Source organism: Fringilla coelebs (assembly GCF_963513975.1).
Source record: "Fringilla coelebs genome assembly, chromosome: 16".
NCBI lineage: Eukaryota > Metazoa > Chordata > Aves > Passeriformes > Fringillidae > Fringilla > Fringilla coelebs.
This window is the reverse complement of record NC_140042.1, coordinates 667,990-686,790: the sequence shown is the minus strand read 5'-3', so window position 1 is coordinate 686,790 and position 18,801 is coordinate 667,990. Positions and strand designations below refer to the sequence as shown.

Here is an 18,801-nt window from a genome sequence, read left to right as displayed (position 1 = left end):
GTCTGTGGGGTCTGTGGGGGGATGTAGGGGGCCGTGCGGGGTCTGCGCCCCGCGCTCCTGCTGCCCGAGCCCGCCGGGGGAATTCCTCCCCAAGGGCCTTCCACTCCCGTCTCCGCTCCGGAGCAGGCGCTAACCCTGGAGCTGAGCGGAGCCCAGAGCCTCCTCCGGCTCATCCAGCCCCACAGCTTGCCCAGGGCTCTGTTATTATCCCGCATCCCTGTAATTAGCTGCTTAGGCTGTGATTGCCCCATTGTCCGCTGGATGGGTTTAATCATTCTTTTCTCCTACAGTGGCAATTTTGTTCCAATTAATTATTTCAGTTTGAACAGCAATAGCTGGTTGAGTTTAGAGAGAAATTAAAAGGGTAGGGAAGGATAATGAGGAGTGAGCTAACTAGGGAGAGGTGGCAGACAGGGCTGCACGGGTCCCTGCTTCCCTTGCAGCCTCTTGCTGGCTCCCCAGAGAGCTTTATAGGGCCGGGAAAGGCTCGTGGGAGGGAGCTCAGGGATCTCTCACCCTGCCGGGCTGACCCAAACACTGCCACAAAACACTGACGCATCACCACGTGTCCCTCACTAACACCGGGATCACCCAGCAGTGTAGGTGACATCCTCAAGGTGATTTTGGACACGATTGATCTGGATTTCTAAAAATTTAAAACCAAATAAATTTAGAGTTAGCCAAGGTTTTGAAGGGAGTGAAAAAAACATTAATGCCTTTCAAGATTTACAAAAATGATGCCTGGGAAATTCATGTATAATGCAATGAATTCCAGAGCAGTTTGAATATTTAAATTAGGTACGGTCAAAGCAATAAAAAAATCTGCATTTCCTCACTCCGAGCACCCCAGACACAGCCCTGCGCAGCGCCCCCTCCCCAAAGGCAGCTCCCCCTCTGCCCTCCCGGAGCTGTTGAGCCTCACGGCTCTGAGGAAATTGCGTTGGGCTGGGAAAACACGGCCGAGCTGCTCCCTGCCCAGCCCGGCGGCTGCAGCGCGGCGTTGCCAGGGCGATGGAGCGGGGAGAGGGGCACGGGGGGCAGCGACCCCCTCTGCCCGCAGAGCCCCCCAGAGCCGGGCAGCCGGGAGATGGAGGGGCTCATCCCCTGCCGCCGCCCCTCTCGGGGTCTCAGGGGCAGCTCTGGCCTCCCTGCACCTTCCCCCATGCTCGGTGCCATCCTCCAAACCCCCTGGATGTGTCCGTCTCCTCTGGCAGGGCCGTGGCAGCTCCCGCTTCTGGCTGCAGCCAGGAAAAAAAGGGAAAACACCGACAAACCGCTCCCCCTGCCCCTCCCTCCACCCTCTCTCCAGATGCTGTAAATTTTCATTAGTATGCTGTAATTTAATGATCGGTTCCCAAGAGAAAATTATTCTTCAATTTACCAAAACTTCCCTGTTAATTTAAGCATTATAGTGGGGAGCTGGTGCCGGAGCCCGTCCTGCTGCCCCTCCCACCGGGCAAGGACAGGTGAGAGGGACAATTCTAACGGGGCACTAAAACCCCTCGGAAATCTCCATCCAGGACTGCAAACGTGTTCCTGGGAGCAAGGAAGGCGATTTCCTCCTGAAGCAAGAGTTTATTTTGAACCTGGCAAACTCCAGTTCAGCTGGAGGGTGATGCTGGCAGACTGGGAGAGGCAAAATGTGCTGGGCTGGCTGAGAATGTGCCAGATGAGCCATCGGTGCCCACCCAGGGGGCAGCTGCCACCAACCCCTCGGGGCTTTAAAACCATCACTCGGCCCTGGAGCATCCCCGGCAGAGCTCCCCCCTCCCGGGCAAACCCCTCCCCGGACGGGGGAGGACCGGGGCGGCTCCGGCTGAGGCTGCTGCCGGTCCCTGGGGCAGGGCCGGGGCTCCGGGCTCTGTGCCTGCCCCCGGGGGTCGCCCCCTCCTCAGGGTGGGTCATTGGGGTGCACGGGGGGGCTCTGCTCGTTAGGAACTGCGGCGAAGAGAAGGTGCTGGGAGTCTCCGTGCAGGGAAAGTGCTGCAAGAGGAGCTCATTAACTTGAACAATTGGGTCCAGAGGGCTCATTTGTCTGAGATCAGTTCACTGCTTTTTCTAGTAATGTGGAAAACGAGAGGGGGGGATCTGAGCCCCTCCTCAGTGCCTGGCCCTGTGATGTACCCCTCTCTGCTCCACATTCTCTCACCCACATTGCCTTTCATGCCATTTCTTTTCCCTGGGCCTCAAGCCCACCCGTGTGGCGCTCTGTAACCCTTCACTCCCACAGCGAGCACCGTGGGACAGGGCAGACACTGGCACAAGCTCCTCCAGCCCGGTGCTGCAGGGGTGTTTGCAGCTGCTCCCTGCACACGCTGCCAGGCGCTGCTGCATGCCTGCTCTCAGGCCCTGCTGTCCTGCAGCAGCTGCACGCCTGCTCTCAGACCCTGCTGTCCTGCAGCAGCTGCACGCCTGCTCTCAGGCCCTGCTGTCCTGCAGCTGCTGCACGCCTGCTCTCAGGCCCTGCTGTCCTGCAGCTGCTGCACGCCTGCTCTCAGACCCTGCTGTCCTGCAGCAGCTGCACGCCTGCTCTCAGACCCTGCTGTCCTGCAGCAGCTGCACGCCTGCTCTCAGGCCCTGCTGTCCTGCAGCTGCTGCACGCCTGCTCTCAGGCCCTGCTGTCCTGCAGCTGCTGCACGCCTGCTCTCAGGCCCTGCTGTCCTGCAGCCGCACTCCGTGTCCCTGCTGTCCCCTCGCTCTGGTGGCTGCTGGGCAGAGCCGCTCCCAGGGCTCAGGAGGGGCTGACCCTGCCTGGCACAGCCCCTGACACACGGAGGGGCCAGGTGCTGCTGTGTGGAGCGGCTCCAGCGTCAGCTGAAGCTTTGCTGGGTGATTTCCCTCGGTTCCTGAGCAGGTTTAGGGCAGAGGGGGCTGAGGGACACCTGTGCACAGGACACCCCAGCCCAGAGGGGCTGCAGCCCCACAGCCAGGGCTGACAGCACTCTCACCCTTTGCCTGGCTCTGGTAGTGCAGGCAGGGCTGGCAAATCACAGCAAGGACTGGAGGGGAAGCCTGGAGCCATCCCCTGCCAGCGTGCTCCCCTGGCCACGGCAGGGAACGGGGCTGAGCTCTCTCCATGGGCGTGGGAGGAGGAGGAGGAGGAGAAGGGGAGGCCACACTCCGAGCTCCCTGCAGCTGATGGAGGTGAGGGCTTGGCCATGGGGCTGCTGAGCCCCTGCAAGCACTGCTGCAGCCACCAAAGGACCTCAGCACCCCTCCAACCCCACTGCACCCCCAGCCAGCCCTGCCCCAGACGGGGCTAAATTAGAAGGGAAATCTATTTCCTGTTAAAAAACCAGGGGAGCTAAGTCAGTGTTAAATATAGAGATATGATATGTAAATGAATCTGACAACTGAGTGAATAAAAAATGAAGGTTTAAATTATTGAAGGGTGGGAGGAGATGGCGCATGCAAATAGCATTAATGTGGAAAGAGGCAGTGCTCAGAACGGGGAAAGGAGGTTTTGAAACGTAATTATTTCTTTTAAGGAAAGGGCTACACATAAAATAAAAGCCAACAGAGCTGGTGTGTGTTTGTCTCAAAGCCTTTTCTCTCTTGCCTCTCCCTTTATCCTTCTGGGTTTTTTTTCCCCCTGCAAAGCAAAGAGAGAAATCAAAGGCTACTGCATTTTTTTGGCTTTAATTAAAATAAGATAAATTAAGTTTTAGTTGCTCACAAGAACAAGTGAGACCCAGGGATGGCTGATCACAAGCTGCTGCTGGGAGGGCAGGAGCAGGTGTTGGGTAATTGATTTGGTGGGGACAGGGCTCTGTGGCTGCCACAGCCACCCCCTGGAATGGGTGGGGACCCCCAGCACTCAGCAGAGGAAGCAGGGCTTAACTTTCATGGAAAAACACCCCCCTGAGGATGCCAGCCCGCCAGGAGGGTTTCAGTACAGCTCTGCTGTGCAGACACTTTGCTGGGTTTTGTTCCTGCTCCTCCCTGTGCTGCAGAGCCCGTGGGGCAGGATCCGACAGAGCGTGGGGCTGGCTGGGGGAGCAGTCACAGTTCAGCAGTGAAAACAGGAAACTCACTGGTGATTTTTATCAGCGGTAAAGCCGACAAGGAATTCTGGTGGTCAATCTGCAGCACAGAAAATGTCCCCATCACCTTCCTTACAGCTGTATTTCTGCCTCCCTGACCCTCCCCAGAGCTGAGGGGGCAGGTTATGGGTTCCCGTTCCCTAACTCAGAATGTGATGGCTTGGGACGAGTTGTTAAAGCTCTAGATCTAAATGTCACTTATTAGAAAAGTGCCTCCCTAGGGATTCTTAGCCTGCATTCGTTATTTGTGTGTGCTGACAGTGAGCTCTGCTGTGTCTAATCTGTCTTTCTGGCTGTTTGCACAGCCCTCACTGTGGCAGCACCTGAGTGTCTCCCTTGGCTTAAGAAATGAGGGTTTGCTTCCCCCTCCCTCTGTGCTCTGCACAGCCACAGGGGCTTTGGGCTGTATGGAAGGCATGTGGGACAGATTCTCCTGCTCCCTTCCAGAGGTGGAGGGGCGTCCCCAGGGGTCTGCACAGGGTGTGGTGCCATGCAGGGCTCAGTCCTGCCCGGGACACAGCTGTCAGGGGGGCTCTGGTGGTGGCTGCTGCCATGGAGCTGCCTGTGAGCTCAGGCTGGCCCTGCCATGCCCCTCGCCGCAGCAGACTGCCCTGGCACGAGCTCCTGCCTGAGGTGGGCCGTGGGCAGGGCGAGGTGAGGGCAGGGCGTCCTTCCAGCCCACGCTGGGCAGCCCAGGAGTTCCCTGGCTGCTGCCTCAGCTGCGTCCTGGCAGGACCGGAGAGCCCTGGGACAGGGCCCAGGAGCAGCTCCTGCTCCCTGAGGGTAAATGACCCTGCCCCACCATCAGGCACACAAATCGTGCTCACCACCAGCAGCCTTGCAGGACACAGCTCTGCACAGGGCTGTCACACCCTTCTGCAGGCGGTCTGTGACCCTGGGGATGTGTGGAATGCTTCGCTCTGTGCCACTGCCCAGCCCAGCCCAGGGGTTTGTGCCCCTTGCATGAACTCATTCTCACAATATTTCCCCCAGACAGCTTTTGCATCGATGAAATAGGGGTAAAGAGAATTCCTCCATGGATCCCCTCCCCATTTTCACTGGCTGCTTGGCAGATGCCATTCATGCCGCTCGTCAGGTCAGGTCCCAGGCCTGGGTGACACAGAGGCAGCTCCCGGCCCAGCCCCTCTGCAGGGCTCAGGGCGCTCGCCCTGCAGTGCCTCTCAGCTCCAGGGCTCCCGTGGCTCCCGGGGCTCCCGTCCCTCCCGGCGCGGCGCTTTCCTCCCCGCTCCGGCCGCCGTGTCTCCATGGCGACGCGCTCTCCCTGCCGCAGAGCATCCTCGGCTCGCCGCTTCCAGCGCTGCATTTGTGCTCCCAGCCTTTGTCTCCCGCCTGGCGCTGGCAGCCGGCCAGGCCAGGCATCCATTTCAAAGCAGCCTTTGTTTTATCGGTGCGCTAGCTGCTCAGAAATCCATGGGATTCAATCCGGGTGAGAACGCTGCGTTTCCTCGCCCTCCTCCTCCCCCAGCCGCGCTGCCTCAGCGGAGCCGGTGTGGCCACAGCGCCTGGCAGAGGGCAGCAGGACGGGCAGGAGCAAGCGAGGGCAGGCGTTTTCCTCCTGTCCCCCTCCCCAGCACAGCTGACACCTCCTCGCACGGTCAGATGTGCCGTTTTCAGCACAGCCCTGTCCTCGAGGCTCGGGGCAGCCAGACCTGCTGAACCGAGATAGGAGTCGAGAATCCAGCCCCCGGCAGAGGAAAGTGCTTGGAGTGAGCTGGAAGCACAAAGCTGGGATCCTGCTCAGCTCGCTGGCTGTCTCCTCTGTGACTGCCAGCCGTGCCAGAGGCAGGGCAGAGCCGGCTTGCTGGACGGTGCAATCCATTAATTGTAATATCCATCCTCCCAGGGAGTTCAAGGCTCTGAAGAAGGGATGGGGTTACACATCTGCTCAGCTGTGCATGCATCCACAGGTGTATTATTGAGGGTTTGTGGGGACTCTGATTTGCAGGCACTCGGGTCCCTGTGGATCTTCCCCAGGGCACAGGGACACAGCCAGGAGGGGACAAAAAAGGGGGGCTGTGAAGCGCCATTGCTGAGGCCCTGGTGCTCCCCAGGACATCCCTACAACCCTCAGAGCATGGAGTGAGGCAGGAGAAGATGAGAGGAGAGCAGGAGAACAGGGAATACTTCATTAAGGGCAGAAGCAGCAGCTGTGTGTCGGCCTTGGCCAGAACAAGAGTCTCCAGGAGAAGCTGTCCCCTGGAACAGGCGTCTGGGAGGGCAGCAGGAGCTGGGCAGCCCGTCCTGGGGCAGCAGCTGAGGGCGGTTCATCCGGCAGTTTGTCCTGCCCTGCTGCTCTGGGGGGAGGTGGGACTGGAATCCCTTCAGCCTTGGGCCACATCACTCAGGCTGAGGGTGCCAAGCAGGGCTGCAGCCAGGGTGGGCATGAGGAGCTGGTCTCCAGGGTCTCACTGGAAGGACGTCTCATAGTGCTCGACCTCAGACACTCTCCTCAGTGATTCACTGCATGGTTGTGGTGAGATGTAACCACTACCGTGCCTGCAACTGGGACCACTGGGAGAACTGGGAGCTCAGGGAGTGCTGGGGCAATGGGAGAATGAGGAGCTCAGGAGTTCAGGGTCCCACAGAAAGAGCAGGGCAGGTGCCAGCTGTGGCTCAGGCACGACAGTGGCCGGAGGAGCCACCCTGGCAGCACTGACATGACTTTGCACGAGGACACTTCCCCACCTGGAGACAGTCCCAGGAGGTAAAAAGTGCCAGAGCTCTTGCTGTGGTCTGTGGTGCTGCTCGATAAAGTGTGTCCTGGCCCCATTTTATTCTCCGTAATTAGGAAACGCAGCAGACTGATCGCTCTCTGAAGCCTAAACCCGAGCATATTGCTGGCACAAAAAGAGCTGGTCTGCGACAGAGCAGGGATTGTTTGTGCCGTTTCAGTGAGAAGTGCAAAGGAAACAGGTGAAATCTGTGGATGTGGCTCTGTGCTGAGAAAGGGCAGGTGTGGGTGAGGCGATTGGTGAGCATTGATTCGGAAGAGCTCGGTGCTGTCGGACTCGGTGCAGGACAGGGCACGGAGCAGGGGGTGCAGCCCGGGGCCGGTGGGCGCTGCCCGGCCCGGAGCAGGGAGTGCATCCCGGGGCCGGTGGGCTCTGTCCGGCCGCAGTCCGAGCCCAGCCCCTCGGAACCGGCCCCTCCCGGGCTCCGGGCGCTCCCGCTCCTCTCCCGGGGCGTTGGCATTTCCTCTGGAGAAGCGGCTCACGTCTCTCTCACCAATTCACCAGCCGACATCAGTCCCGGAGGACGGGTGAGCTCTGCCGTGGGGGTGGCTGGACTGAAGGCAGGGGAAGCTGTTTCCTCTGTGAACAGCAGTGTTTGCGTGAGGCCATCGCAAACAGCTGAGACTGGGGGGCGCAAACAGGAGAGGAAACACTTCTACCTGCACGCATCATCTCTATCTTCTGGCTGGTGGTTTGTAGCTCTGTGGGCTCCCCAAAAATGTCCCACTATTTTTTGAAATTGTATTTTTGATTAGTAGAAACCTAGAAACAAGCTAGAAAGAGCCATGGCTGCGGAAGGGAGTCCAGCACGTGCAGAGCCAGCAGACCTCACGTGGGCAAATTGGCCGAGCCACCCACAGGGCAGGTGATGCCCCAGGGCTGGACCCACTGCTGTGGCAGCATCTCGAGGGGAACCTTTGGGGCTGGGGCCACCCCCAGCAGCCCCCCCAGGGGTTTGGACTGGGCCATGCTCACTGGCACCTGAGCAGTGCGGAGCACGGGAGCTGGGGAGGGCTGCAGTAAGCCCAGCACTGTGATTCCCTTTGGAAGTGCAATGCAGCCCTGGTAAATAAATAAAGATTGGATCTTGTCAGTCTCTTGTACTGCACCACTCCCGAGCACGGGGACGCGAGGCTGCCGTAATTGGCTGGATGCAGAGCGAAATCCAGGCTCAGCGATTCCATTTTGCAGTTGGCAGCCTGCCCACAGGCAGCTCAGGGAATGCAAGTTGGACTGGCTTTAAAACACAGGGAAATCCTTCATCTTTGATAATTTTTTTGCTGATTTAAAGGGCAGGATTAAATCCTCATTTAATAACCCCAAGTGCCTGCTCTGCCCTGCTCTGAGTGCTGCCAAGGCACGGGGCCCAGAGGAAAGGCAGGGAATGTTCTCCCGGGCACAGACCCCACGGCTGTTTGCTGCTGCTGCAGCCTGTGACACAAATCCTACTGTGCAAGCCCCAGCCTCAGCGCGGGGTGCTGCTCCTCCTTTCCAGATCTGTTTCCAGCTGCTTTCAGGGCTGATTGGAAGGCAAGCCCAACACTTTCTGCTACCAACTTCCAGTTATGTAATTTGTGGGTTTTTCTCCTAATTAAGGATCCTCAGAGCCCCAGATGTTCGCTCTAACACACAGCCCGGCTGACTGCACTGACAGGCTCTGGAGCAAGAATTGTTTTATCAGGAAGTGCCGCCTGTTCAGTACCTTTATGTTGCCACCTCTTGCCGTTGCCTGGGCTATTTTTAAATCCTTAAATAAAGCGTCTACAATGAAAAAGAAAGGAGCCTCCTTGCAGAGGAACACAGAGCCACCACATTGACAAGGAGACTGTTTTCCCTTGTCTGTCAAATCAGCTCATTTAGATTATTTAAGTCAAGAGCAATTTTGAAAACAATCTGTTTTGTGGTGGCAGCGGCTCCGCTCAGTGTGACGATGCTGAATGGAGCAAGCGGCTGCGAGTTATTGATGGCAAATTCTCCACGTCCCCAGGCCCGAGCTTCTCCTCAGACAGCCCCAGCTCTGTTTTCCCCAGACATGAGGCAGAAACTATTTTCTAACATGTCGGCTTCCTTTGCCTTGAGAGCAAACTGCAGCTGAAGGGGAAGGGCGGAGGGGATGGGAACGCTGAAATGGCGCCAGCTCCTCTTTAACTGTTTTCAGGCAGTGCATTTCTCTGCCTCCTGCAGTTCATTCCCTTGCTCTGATGATAGGAAAATCCTAATTAAAAAGTGAATGGGGATGTGGCGACGGGAGGACGTGTGTGTGTGCCCAGCTGGCAGGGTGCAGGTGGTGGCTGCTGTTGCTGGGAGAGGATATTTGGGGATCAGTGCCCAGGAGGGCATGTTTGCCGAGTGGTGAAAGTGTAACTGCACAGGTCCAGCCCTGGCAGCTGCCTGAGTGCAGGCCCCTGTTTGCCCTTGAGGAGCTGCTCCCATGATTTCTGGTTTCTAACGCCATGTGTGACCAGAGTGCTGCAGAGCCGTGCAAACTCCCACCAGGGCAGGACAGCAGTGCCAGCGTGAGGAGGGAGCATTGTGGGGCCACGAGCTGGTTCCTCCCTGCAGTCGCTGCCCAGAGTGCTCCTTCCCACCCAGGAGCACAGGGGGTCCTGGGACGGGGATCCCATCAGGAGGAGAAGCACTGACATTTCACAGATGGGGGCTAAGGATCTATCTACCCTTCAGGCTGAAAGCATCTCCCAAGCCAGGTGGTTACGAACATCATTTTAAGCACAGAGGTGTTTTGCTGTCCCTTTGCTGGCAGAATCAGAATCTGGGTCCTTGGCAAAGAAGTCCAGAGGGCCAAGCTTCAGAGAGCACCACGGGACAAAGAACTGTGGTAAGCAGGAGAGAAGGTCCTCCAGAACCTCAGTTCCCAAATCACTCTATGCTCAGCACATATTAAGGCTCAGACCAGGAGCAGTTAACACCGAGTGCTGCTTCCAGCCAGCAGGCAGTACCACTGCTTTGGATGATGGGCTTCTGCATGGGGGAAGCTCAATATGCCGCTTCTTCTAGAAGAGAACATTCTTCCTGTTTGAGGATTCCTGAATTTCACTAGTCCTTCTAGGAATTCACCAGTGTGAATTTCATAGGTGTCAGAACTCAGCAGAGCAAAGTGCTACTTGTGAGGGTGAGAGGTAAGACCATGAGGCTGACGCAAGGAGGAGATGATGGGGTAAGTGGTGGAGGGGTGGTTCCTGCAGGGGCTTTGCTGGTGGTGTAGACCCAGCTGCAGCCCTCACATGCAGAAACAAAGCCACTGCTGCAGCGGTCTAGTTGCTAGGAGCACGTGCATAAATAACATCAGAGCACAATCTAAAATAATAAAGCAAGCTGCAGACCTTGACTATGAATTTTATTGACAGTGCCACAATACAGTTAACAAACTGACATAACAGGAGTACATAATGAATTCATCAGCCTTCCCAACTGAGGACAGACTTAACAGCAGCCCTCCTACACCACGTGTAGTGCCTCCAAAGAGACATGAAACAGGGCTGCTGTGAATGGAGCAGTGAGAGAGAGCTGAGTCACACTTCAGGAAATAATGGCTTTCAGTTACACACAATTACATGACAGTCCAAACTTTTTCATATGAAGAAAAATAAACAAGACCAAATTAACTTACAAGTTATTACGAGACGCCGAGGAACTGATTTCAAACTGCCACGTTACGGCTGTGCCTGTTCAGCTCACTCTGCATTACTGAGCCTCTAAGGACAAAAATACACTCACTGGTTACTCTGCATTGCCATAAACCTTGCCTCTCATACAGTAGCATCTTCTCCAGCTGGAAAGTGCTGTGCCTCACTCATGCTGGCAGAAGGGCAGCGGGTGCTGCCGCAGGTTTCCAGGGACAATGGCTCCTGTGCCCAGGGCACCTGTTTGTCTCACAGAGGAATCAAACAGCATTCCTTTTCTCACCAGCATTGGTAAGAACAGTAAAGGCCAAAAACTGGGCTGGAAAATGCTGGTGCCAATGTGCAGCTGGAGTCTAGGAGAGAGCGAGAACTTCCCCATGGCAACAAAACCTTGCTTGTCAGCTGCAGAACCATTTACTGGGAATTCTTGTCCACTCTCGGTTTTGTGTGTTCCTGACATTACCACTCCCTATTCCAATCCATTACTTTGACTAGTCTGATGTTACTAATTTCTGTGATATTGTTACTGAAGCCTTGTCCAGTAACAGAGTGTGGCTCACGTACTCCTCACTCGTCATTTGCTGTATTTGCAGTATCTCTGTGTTTTGGATTAAGCTCCATGTTCACACACATAGATCTCTCACCAAGTTTGCCAGTGCTGGCCACTTTTCTATTCCCTTCCTCAACCCAACAGAGTCAGTGGAAGGTTTAGAGAAATGTCTGTGTGGTTATTTAGACTTTAACTCCTTTTATTTGCCAGTTGCTGATGCCCCAAGCTCGGCATAGAGCTGGCACAGCAGCAGTACCCTGGGGGAGGTGCCCCACACAGGGAGAGCACACGTGGAAATGTGTCCATCTGTCCATCTGTGCCTCGTCCTGCATGGCCTGGGGAACAACCATGTTCTGCTGAGGGTGCTTGATGAGACAGTGCCTGGAATTCCTGTGTGTTACTGGGATAAATAAAGGCTGCATCAGTGTGTGGGACCTCATTGCTCCCCAGAACTCCCAAACCAGGAGGGTGTAGTGAGGCAGGGCTCATCTTACCATGCTGCAGAAGGAGGACAAGAGAACACGGCCTCAAACTGAGACACGGGAGGTTCAGATTAGACATCAGAAATTGTTTTTTCACTTTTCAGGTGGTCAGGCTTTGGAAGGGGCTGCCCAGTGAGGTGGTGGAGTCCCCATCCCTGGGAGCGTTTGAGAGGCGTCTGATCTGGCACTGGGTGCTGTTGTTTTGGGGGTTAGGGCGACAGTGCTGCTGGAAGGCTGGACTGGATGATCGCAAAGGTCTCTTCCAGCCTTGATCACAGAACCTCCTGAGCTGGAAGGGACCGACAGGGATCACGCAGCACAACTCCTGGCTGTGCAGAGGACACCCCAACACCCCCACCCTGGGCATCCCTGGAGCGCTGTCCAAAGGCTCCTGCAGCTCGGGCAGCCTCGGGGCCGTGCCCAGCCCTGGGCAGCCTGGGCAGCGCCAGCACCCTCTGGGGAAGGGCCTTTCCCTGAGCTCCATCCCAAATCCATCCATCCAATCCATCCCTGGCACAGCCGAAGCGATGATTCCGTGATTCCGTCACCCGGACGGGACCCGGCCCGAGGCTCCCGTGCTCCCAGCCCCGAGGAGCGGCCCGGGACGGGCTCGGGGCTCCGCTCCCGGCCCCGCTCCCCCCGTTCCCGGTCCCGCTCCCCCGTTCCCGGCCCCGCTCCCCCGTTCCCGCTGCCCCGTTCCCGCTCCCCCCGCTCCCGTTCCCGTTCCCGCTCCCCCGTTCCCGGCCCCGCTCCCCCCGTTCCCGCTCCCCCGTTCCCGCTGCCCCGCTCCCGGTCCCGTTCCCCCGTTCCCGCTGCCCCGTTCCCGCTGCCCCGCTCCCGGCCCCGCTCCCCCCGTGCGGGCGCCCCGGAAGCGCGGCCGGGGCGGGTTCGCTTCCTGCGCGCGGGGCGGGCGGGCGGCGGCGGCAGGAAATGGCGGCGGAGCTGCGGCTGCAGCTGCCGGGCCCTCCCGCTCCGCAGCGCCGGGCTCAGCCCGCCTAGAGCCGCCGGCCGCGCCGGGCCCGCGCCGCAGCCTCCGGGACGGACTCCGAGCACTTTACATACATGAGGTACCGGGGCGGGCGGGCGGCGCCGGGCCGGGCGGGGAAGGGCCGGGCGGCGGGGCAGCCCCGCGGAGCCGCGGCGGACGGGATCGGGCTCCCGCGGCAGCGCCGCCGGCGGGGAGGCCGCCCGGAGGGGCCGCGGCCCCCGCCCGGAGCGGTGCGTCCCGTTCCCCCCGCCCCGGGCCGAGCCGTGCCCTCCCCGGCTCGGAGTTGGCTCTGCGGGGCCGGCAGCGCCCGGGGCCGCCGGTGCGGCACGGAGCGGCGCGGAGCGTCCCGGTGCCGCACGGAGCGTCCCGGTGCCGCGCTCGGACCGCGCTCGCGGCTGAAGTGATGCAGCAGAATCCTTTTCCTTAAAGTCCTTGAGACGGTGAAGTGCGGGGAGGGCGCGCGGGGATGGGTGCGGGGCGCCGGGATGCGGACGGGCTCCGGTGGCCGGGGTGGGCGCAGGGATGCTGCCGGGGACACACGCGCGCTGCGCCGCGCTGGCACGGGCAGGGCTCGCCCGCTCCCCTCGCCCGCCCGGGGGACACCCGCCATCCGTGCTCTCCCCGTCCCTCCTGACCAACCCCACCTGGAGCTCCCTGTGCATCCTGACCCGCACCGGTTTTATTTTCCTGCTGCATTGCCGTTGACATGGAAACCGATACCACTTTCTGTTGCAGAGAATTGGAAGCTAAAGCTACCAAAGAAGTCGAAAGAAAACTAAGCAGGTAAGAGACTAATTTAAATTCCCTCCCACAATTTAGATGGAAAGGTGGCCTAGGGCTAGGAGTAGTTGTGGGCTTTATCGGGAGCTTTAATCTCTTGTTAATTGTAAGGATAAAAAAAGCCCAATGCATTTGAAAACGCTGTCTATTGCACGGGGAAATGTCTGCAAGCTTAGTTAATTCTCTAGACTAAACAGCTTTTTTAGCTGGTTTTATTTGGTTTAACAACTTCAGATGTTTAATACAGTTTCTTTAACAAAGGAGGTTTTTGGAAAAAAAAATAACTTTCCTGCACTAATTTGTAGTACCTAACGATAACTGAAAAGTGAATGAAGGGTCTGGGGTTCTTCTATACACTTCAGCCAAGTATTGTTTGGAGGCAAGACAGTTGTGCTAAGAACTCGAATAAACTCTATGTTGCCATATAACTACTGGCTCTGCCTCTTTTGCCATGAAGAGTTAGCTGGTGAATTTCCTGTCTCCGTGTAGTTTTTAGAATGAGAGCTTAGCAGAATGGGCTGGGGAGTTAACTCCTTAGGGAGTTCAGGGTCACGGTAAAGAAGAATTCTGTTCTGTGAGGTGTATCGCTTTTGTGTTTAAGTAGTTGTTTCTCCTGCACCGTTTGGTTTTGGTCAGGTGACTTTCCCGCAAGTATCTGCTCTATGGGTTACATTCTTTGTTTTCACCTTCTGTCCTGCTTCCTTTTTGGGTTCTTTTTCAGTTAGACCTTTAAAGGCCTTTTGCTAGTGATCTGTTAAAGGGATTTCCACTGGGGCCATTTGAGATGTGCCTGAACCCTGAGTATAGCTGATAGATAGATAGATTCTCAGGTTTGGTGCCCTGCTTTTTTCCTTCTCTCCTGTGCCCAAGCAGTCTCCAGCTTCCAGGGTGAGCTGTGATTGGACTGTGAAAATTCAAAACTGCTTTGCTTCCCCCTGCTCTCAGTGTGTGTCTTCCTTTTGTTTTCCATTGGTAATACACTTAAGCATGAATGATTTTTCCCACGTTGTTGTGGAAATACAGGGAATGACTGGGGTGCCTGGGCACCTCTGAGCTACCTTGGGCACGTTGCTGTTAACCCAGCAGCGTTCAGGGACTCGCTGCAGTCGCCGTGCCAGAAGTGATTTCAGAACTGTGTTGTTCAGAGTGACAGAGTGCTGAGTTCAGAGCACTACTTGGTGCCAGTCGTAGTAAGTCAGGAGATCTTCACATTTTTATGACCTTAGCCGAGATCTTGTTATGCTGGCAGACAGTGCCCAGAGTGAGAGGAAGTGAAAGGAAACTACAGCACCTTCCAAAATTCAGTGCTTGGAGGGTAAATTCTGCTATGGGACAGGTCCCCGTCTCTCTCTGACAAAGAGGAGTGTGTTTTATTCATTTAAAAGATTCAGAACTGGTTTGAAGTTCACATTAATGCCCTGACTGGTTTATGTTTAGCCAGGGAGCTCTCATTGTGTGAGCACACAGCTGATAAACCATGGCATGCCTGCGCTGGATAGACCTGATTAATTGTTTTACTGGGGTAGAGCTCAGCAGATAGCCCTCGTTCTTCCTCCAGTGTCATTATTTACTGGCTTATTAAATTTGCAGTGACCTAGTCGAACTGTAAAAGAGCAAATATCCTTTCCTGGCAAGGTACATAGACCTGTGCTAGAGTTTATGTTAATCTCAGATTTCACAGTGTGGATGTAGACTGTGAACTCCACGGGATGTTGGCTTTGTTTTGTGTGTGTTCTGAAGTCACTTCTGGAGTTTATGCTTATAAATTAATGGGTAGCAAATACACTTTTTAATCTTGCTGGGAATATTGGCCTAGACTGTGAGTTTGTGATAGGAAAAGTATTACAGCTTTCAGTGCAGCTTACTTATCCCATTGGAGTGATTCCTGTTTTACAATCAGGATTAGCATTTGGCTTGTTTGGCCTTTTGGAAACGAATCCTCATTTGGTCTGTGTTCTCTCTAAAATTCATACATGTTCTGGTGCTGTGCAAATACTCCTGGTCTCAAAAATCAGCTCAGTGCATGACTCACGACAGCAATTCAAATAAATCCATCCACACTCTGTTGTGGCATCGTGTTACAAACTAAATGTCGCCTGATCAGCCACAAAAGGAGTGTCTGCTGTTAACTGGGGAAATCTAAGAGTTAAATTTGGTTAAAATCAGGACTGCTACAAATCATCATTTAGTTCTTCTGATTTAAGCAATAACTTTTCAATTCTGTTTGGTAAACAGGGCTTTCCTGCCTCATTTATGTGGAACTGAGAGAAGGTAAATATCTGAAATACGTTGACAATCATGTTCCCAAACCCAGGGCTTTGACTGTTGCTTCACAAGCATGCAAACCATAGGGAAGAGTCTCCATTGCTTCCATTCACCTGTGATTCTGCCCACCTTGGTTGCAGACTGGCCATGTTCTGGGAGAGCAAGCTTCTCACCTCTAGCTTCCATCCATGTGCTCTTTAAAGTTATTACTGTGCAACTGATTTTTGTGCTTTCATGTAATAATAACTGCCGTATTTCTGTGATATTTTTCTTATCTGCTGCAGGGAAAACATAGAGCTGGCCCAGTGATAGAGACATATAAACCAGGGAGAAATGTAGTTGTTTCTGTTGATGTGTAAGCATTTGATTTTCTGTTGGGTTTCTGGGGGTGGGTCTTGTTCCTGATAAACTTCTTATGGAGAGATATCTGCTGTGCAATGGGAAGAGTTCATTGCAGAGAAAACATTCTGTTCGTGCTTTCAGGATCTTTGCAGACCCTTGGGTAAAATGACACATCCCTTTCTCCTCCACAGACACCTTTTGAGGCTGTGCAGGGCTGCCAGGTGACCCCTCTGGTGTTCCAGGGTTGCAGCAGCCCCTGTGCAGGCAGTGCTGCCTCTGCAGCAGCAGCAGCACTGCAGCAGCCTGGAGAGGGGCAGGGTTGGTGCTGGGCTTGAGCAGCTGATTGTGGAGGAGCAGTTTAATCTGCCTTCCTGGTTCCTCATTTGTTACAGGAAGATAGGGATTGTTTATGGCTGCTGCTGGAGTCTTGTGTAGTTGGATGATAAACTTCTTGGGAAGGAGATCTGGTTTTGTCTGCTGGTGTAGCAGCAAACATCTTAGGTGAAACTCGAGGGCAAAACCGACACAAATATTCCAGAATTATGGTCCATTTGTAGTCCTTGTATTTGGGAGCATCATTCTGATGAGCCAGCTTCTGTGTTAGGGAAGTGGGAAAGCTGAGTGGATTCCAGGTGATTGGCATGGCAGACGTGGTAGGCAGGATTCTGTCCCTTCACTTTTAGGGTGGAAATTTAAAGACCTGAGGTATTTAAAAGCAAAAAAGAAAGTAGCTGATACATATTTTCTAATCAATTATTCATTGAAGTATTTTTTTCCAGTTTTTAGCTTGGCAGCACCTCTCCTCTCTGTTAATAGCTGGAAAGAACACACACAGACACACACACACACGTCTGGAAATGAGTGGGTTTGTTTTGTTCTCACTGCCTGAGGCTCTCAGTGCTCCCAGGAACACGCTGGGTGGGTTCAGGTGCCAGAGCTTTTCCATCTGAGGCACTGGCAGGGTTTGTTGGGATTATTTTGTTAACTTCAAAGTACTCGTGTCTATTTCAGAAACTCCAAGTGCTCCTTCGGTGTAGTGTGCTGTTTTGTGGATGGGATTGATAAAGGAATTGTAGGATCCCATTTTAATCAAAATATGCATTTTATAGTTGATTTTTGTAGAAAAGGTAGCTGTTGCTTTTTACAGAACCTGAGAAATCATGTTCATTGGCAATTTTATGTAATCGTGACTTTTCAAAAAACTGAAAGATGAGGGAACTTGTAGGTCAGAATACAGAAGATTTATCAGTCTCAGGAACATTTGAAAGTCTGTGTAGATCAGCTGTAGGTTGAGCACGTGGTGCTGTCTTTGCAGAATTGTTAAAGATCTTTCAATCCCTGATACTTACCTGTAGCTATCTGGCAGTGTTCCACCTGCAAGTTAATTTATAACTAGAAGAAGAGAAACAGGTAGAAAGGACTTTTTGTCATTAATATATACATCACTGGAAATTTTACATTGGTTTCAGAAGCTGCTGTGTATAATCACTTCTAATTCTTACTTGTGTGTTTGCTCCATACCCTCTGTTCATCCCTCCAGTGATGGGGCTCAGGATTCTTGCAACCATCATTTCCTCAGTGTGGTGATAGAATTTTGATTTTATTGTGGCAAAACATGTTGCACTTTGATAAATTGTAACAGCAAAGATAGCAAAGCTGCACGTGCATTAATTACTTCATCCTCAGCCTGTCTGCTAGGGGAAATATGAGTGAACTTGATTTTGCTCTTCTGCAACATAAGAATAAAGGTTAAAGATGTCTCTTTCAGCCCAGGTCTTTTTACAATGCTAAGGTGGAGCTTTAGAAATTCAAGATTAATAGTACTTTTTTTTTCAAGAAGTAAAGTAATAAGTGAAGCACGTTTTGATAGAAATATTACTTGAAGTGTTTGCAGTTAGAGCATGACAGCTTTTTCCAGTTCAGAAGTCAAATAACAAATCAGGCCATACAAAAATAAAATGCCTTTGTGCTGTCTTGCTAACCTGTCTTAGAAGACTAAAAAGTTGGTTTTGTTTCTTTTTGGGCTTTTTAATAGCTTAATTGAGGAAAGCATTTTAGTAGTTTGTTGGGTTTCTTTTCCCCCATATACAAAGAATCGTACTGGGGTACACAATTGGAACAAAAATTTTCTGTTAAATAAATAACAGTAAATATTTATCTGACCCTCGGTCTGCTTAAATTTATGCAGATAACAGCAGCTTCTCCTTGCCCATCTTCAGAGCCATTAAATGTGCAGTCTCTCCTGAGATCAAGATCCATTTTCATTTTGCCTCACTTGAAAATAAAGCACCTTTCAAGTTAAGCTGTTGAAACCGGAGGCCTTTGTTCTGTCTCCGATGTGGATTTCCTATTGCCGGGGTGTTTTATTTTCACTTGATCTAAATTGAAAAATATGGTTTGCGTTTCTGCTCAGGCCGTTTAACCTTGAGCGAGCTAATCCCGTTAGCCAGGAGGAGGAGGAGGACGTTGCCGTGCCTGGCGGAGGCTGGGTGTGCGATGGGGAATCGCAGAGCTGTTTATAAATTCACCTTATCCGTGGGAATGCTCCGTCCCTGCCTCTCCTGGCCCAGCTGGCAGGGTGCCCACGCTCTGGCCTCACCAGGTCCGTCCGTGGGTTCACCTGCCAGGTGCAGGGACAGCCCAGCAGAGGAACCTGTTTGTTCCTGGCCCCGTGTGGCTCCCAGGAGCCCGGATTGCTGCGGTGGTTCCCGGGAGCTGCTGCTGCTGCTGTGTCTGCAGGAGCAGGCACTGGGAGCCCAGGGATAAATGGGAAATGCCCCGTTCCCCTCCTGCTCCCCGAGGGGCAGCGCCAGGGTCAGAGCTGGTTGTGTGCTCGAGCAGGGGCACCAATGCCTTCACTTGCTGGCTGGGGAGGGGGCCCTGCATTTGTGGAGAATAAAGGAGACTCATGCTTCCAGTGTCAGAAAGGGAAATTCAGCTGTCCTGCGTGAGACTCT

The 18,801-nt window shown here is 54.1% G+C and overlaps 1 protein-coding gene across 4 annotated transcripts in view; it reads left to right on the top strand.

Annotated features, from left to right (window-relative positions):
• The first annotated feature begins 12,402 nt into the window (after positions 1-12,402).
• Positions 12,403-18,801, top strand: part of TNRC6A (trinucleotide repeat containing adaptor 6A) — a 42,207-nt gene continuing 35,808 nt past the window's right edge. For 2 of the 4 annotated variants that reach the window (XM_084216881.1, XM_084216879.1), the window contains exons 1-3: positions 12,403-12,536; positions 13,193-13,240; positions 15,473-15,508. In XM_084216881.1, the coding sequence (XP_084073007.1) occupies positions 12,532-12,536; positions 13,193-13,240; positions 15,473-15,508 (89 nt within the window). In that variant the 5' untranslated portion in view covers positions 12,403-12,531. The remainder of the gene's footprint in view (positions 12,537-13,192; positions 13,241-15,472; positions 15,509-18,801) is intronic. The other 2 variants (XM_084216882.1, XM_084216880.1) reach the window with 1 other exon arrangement.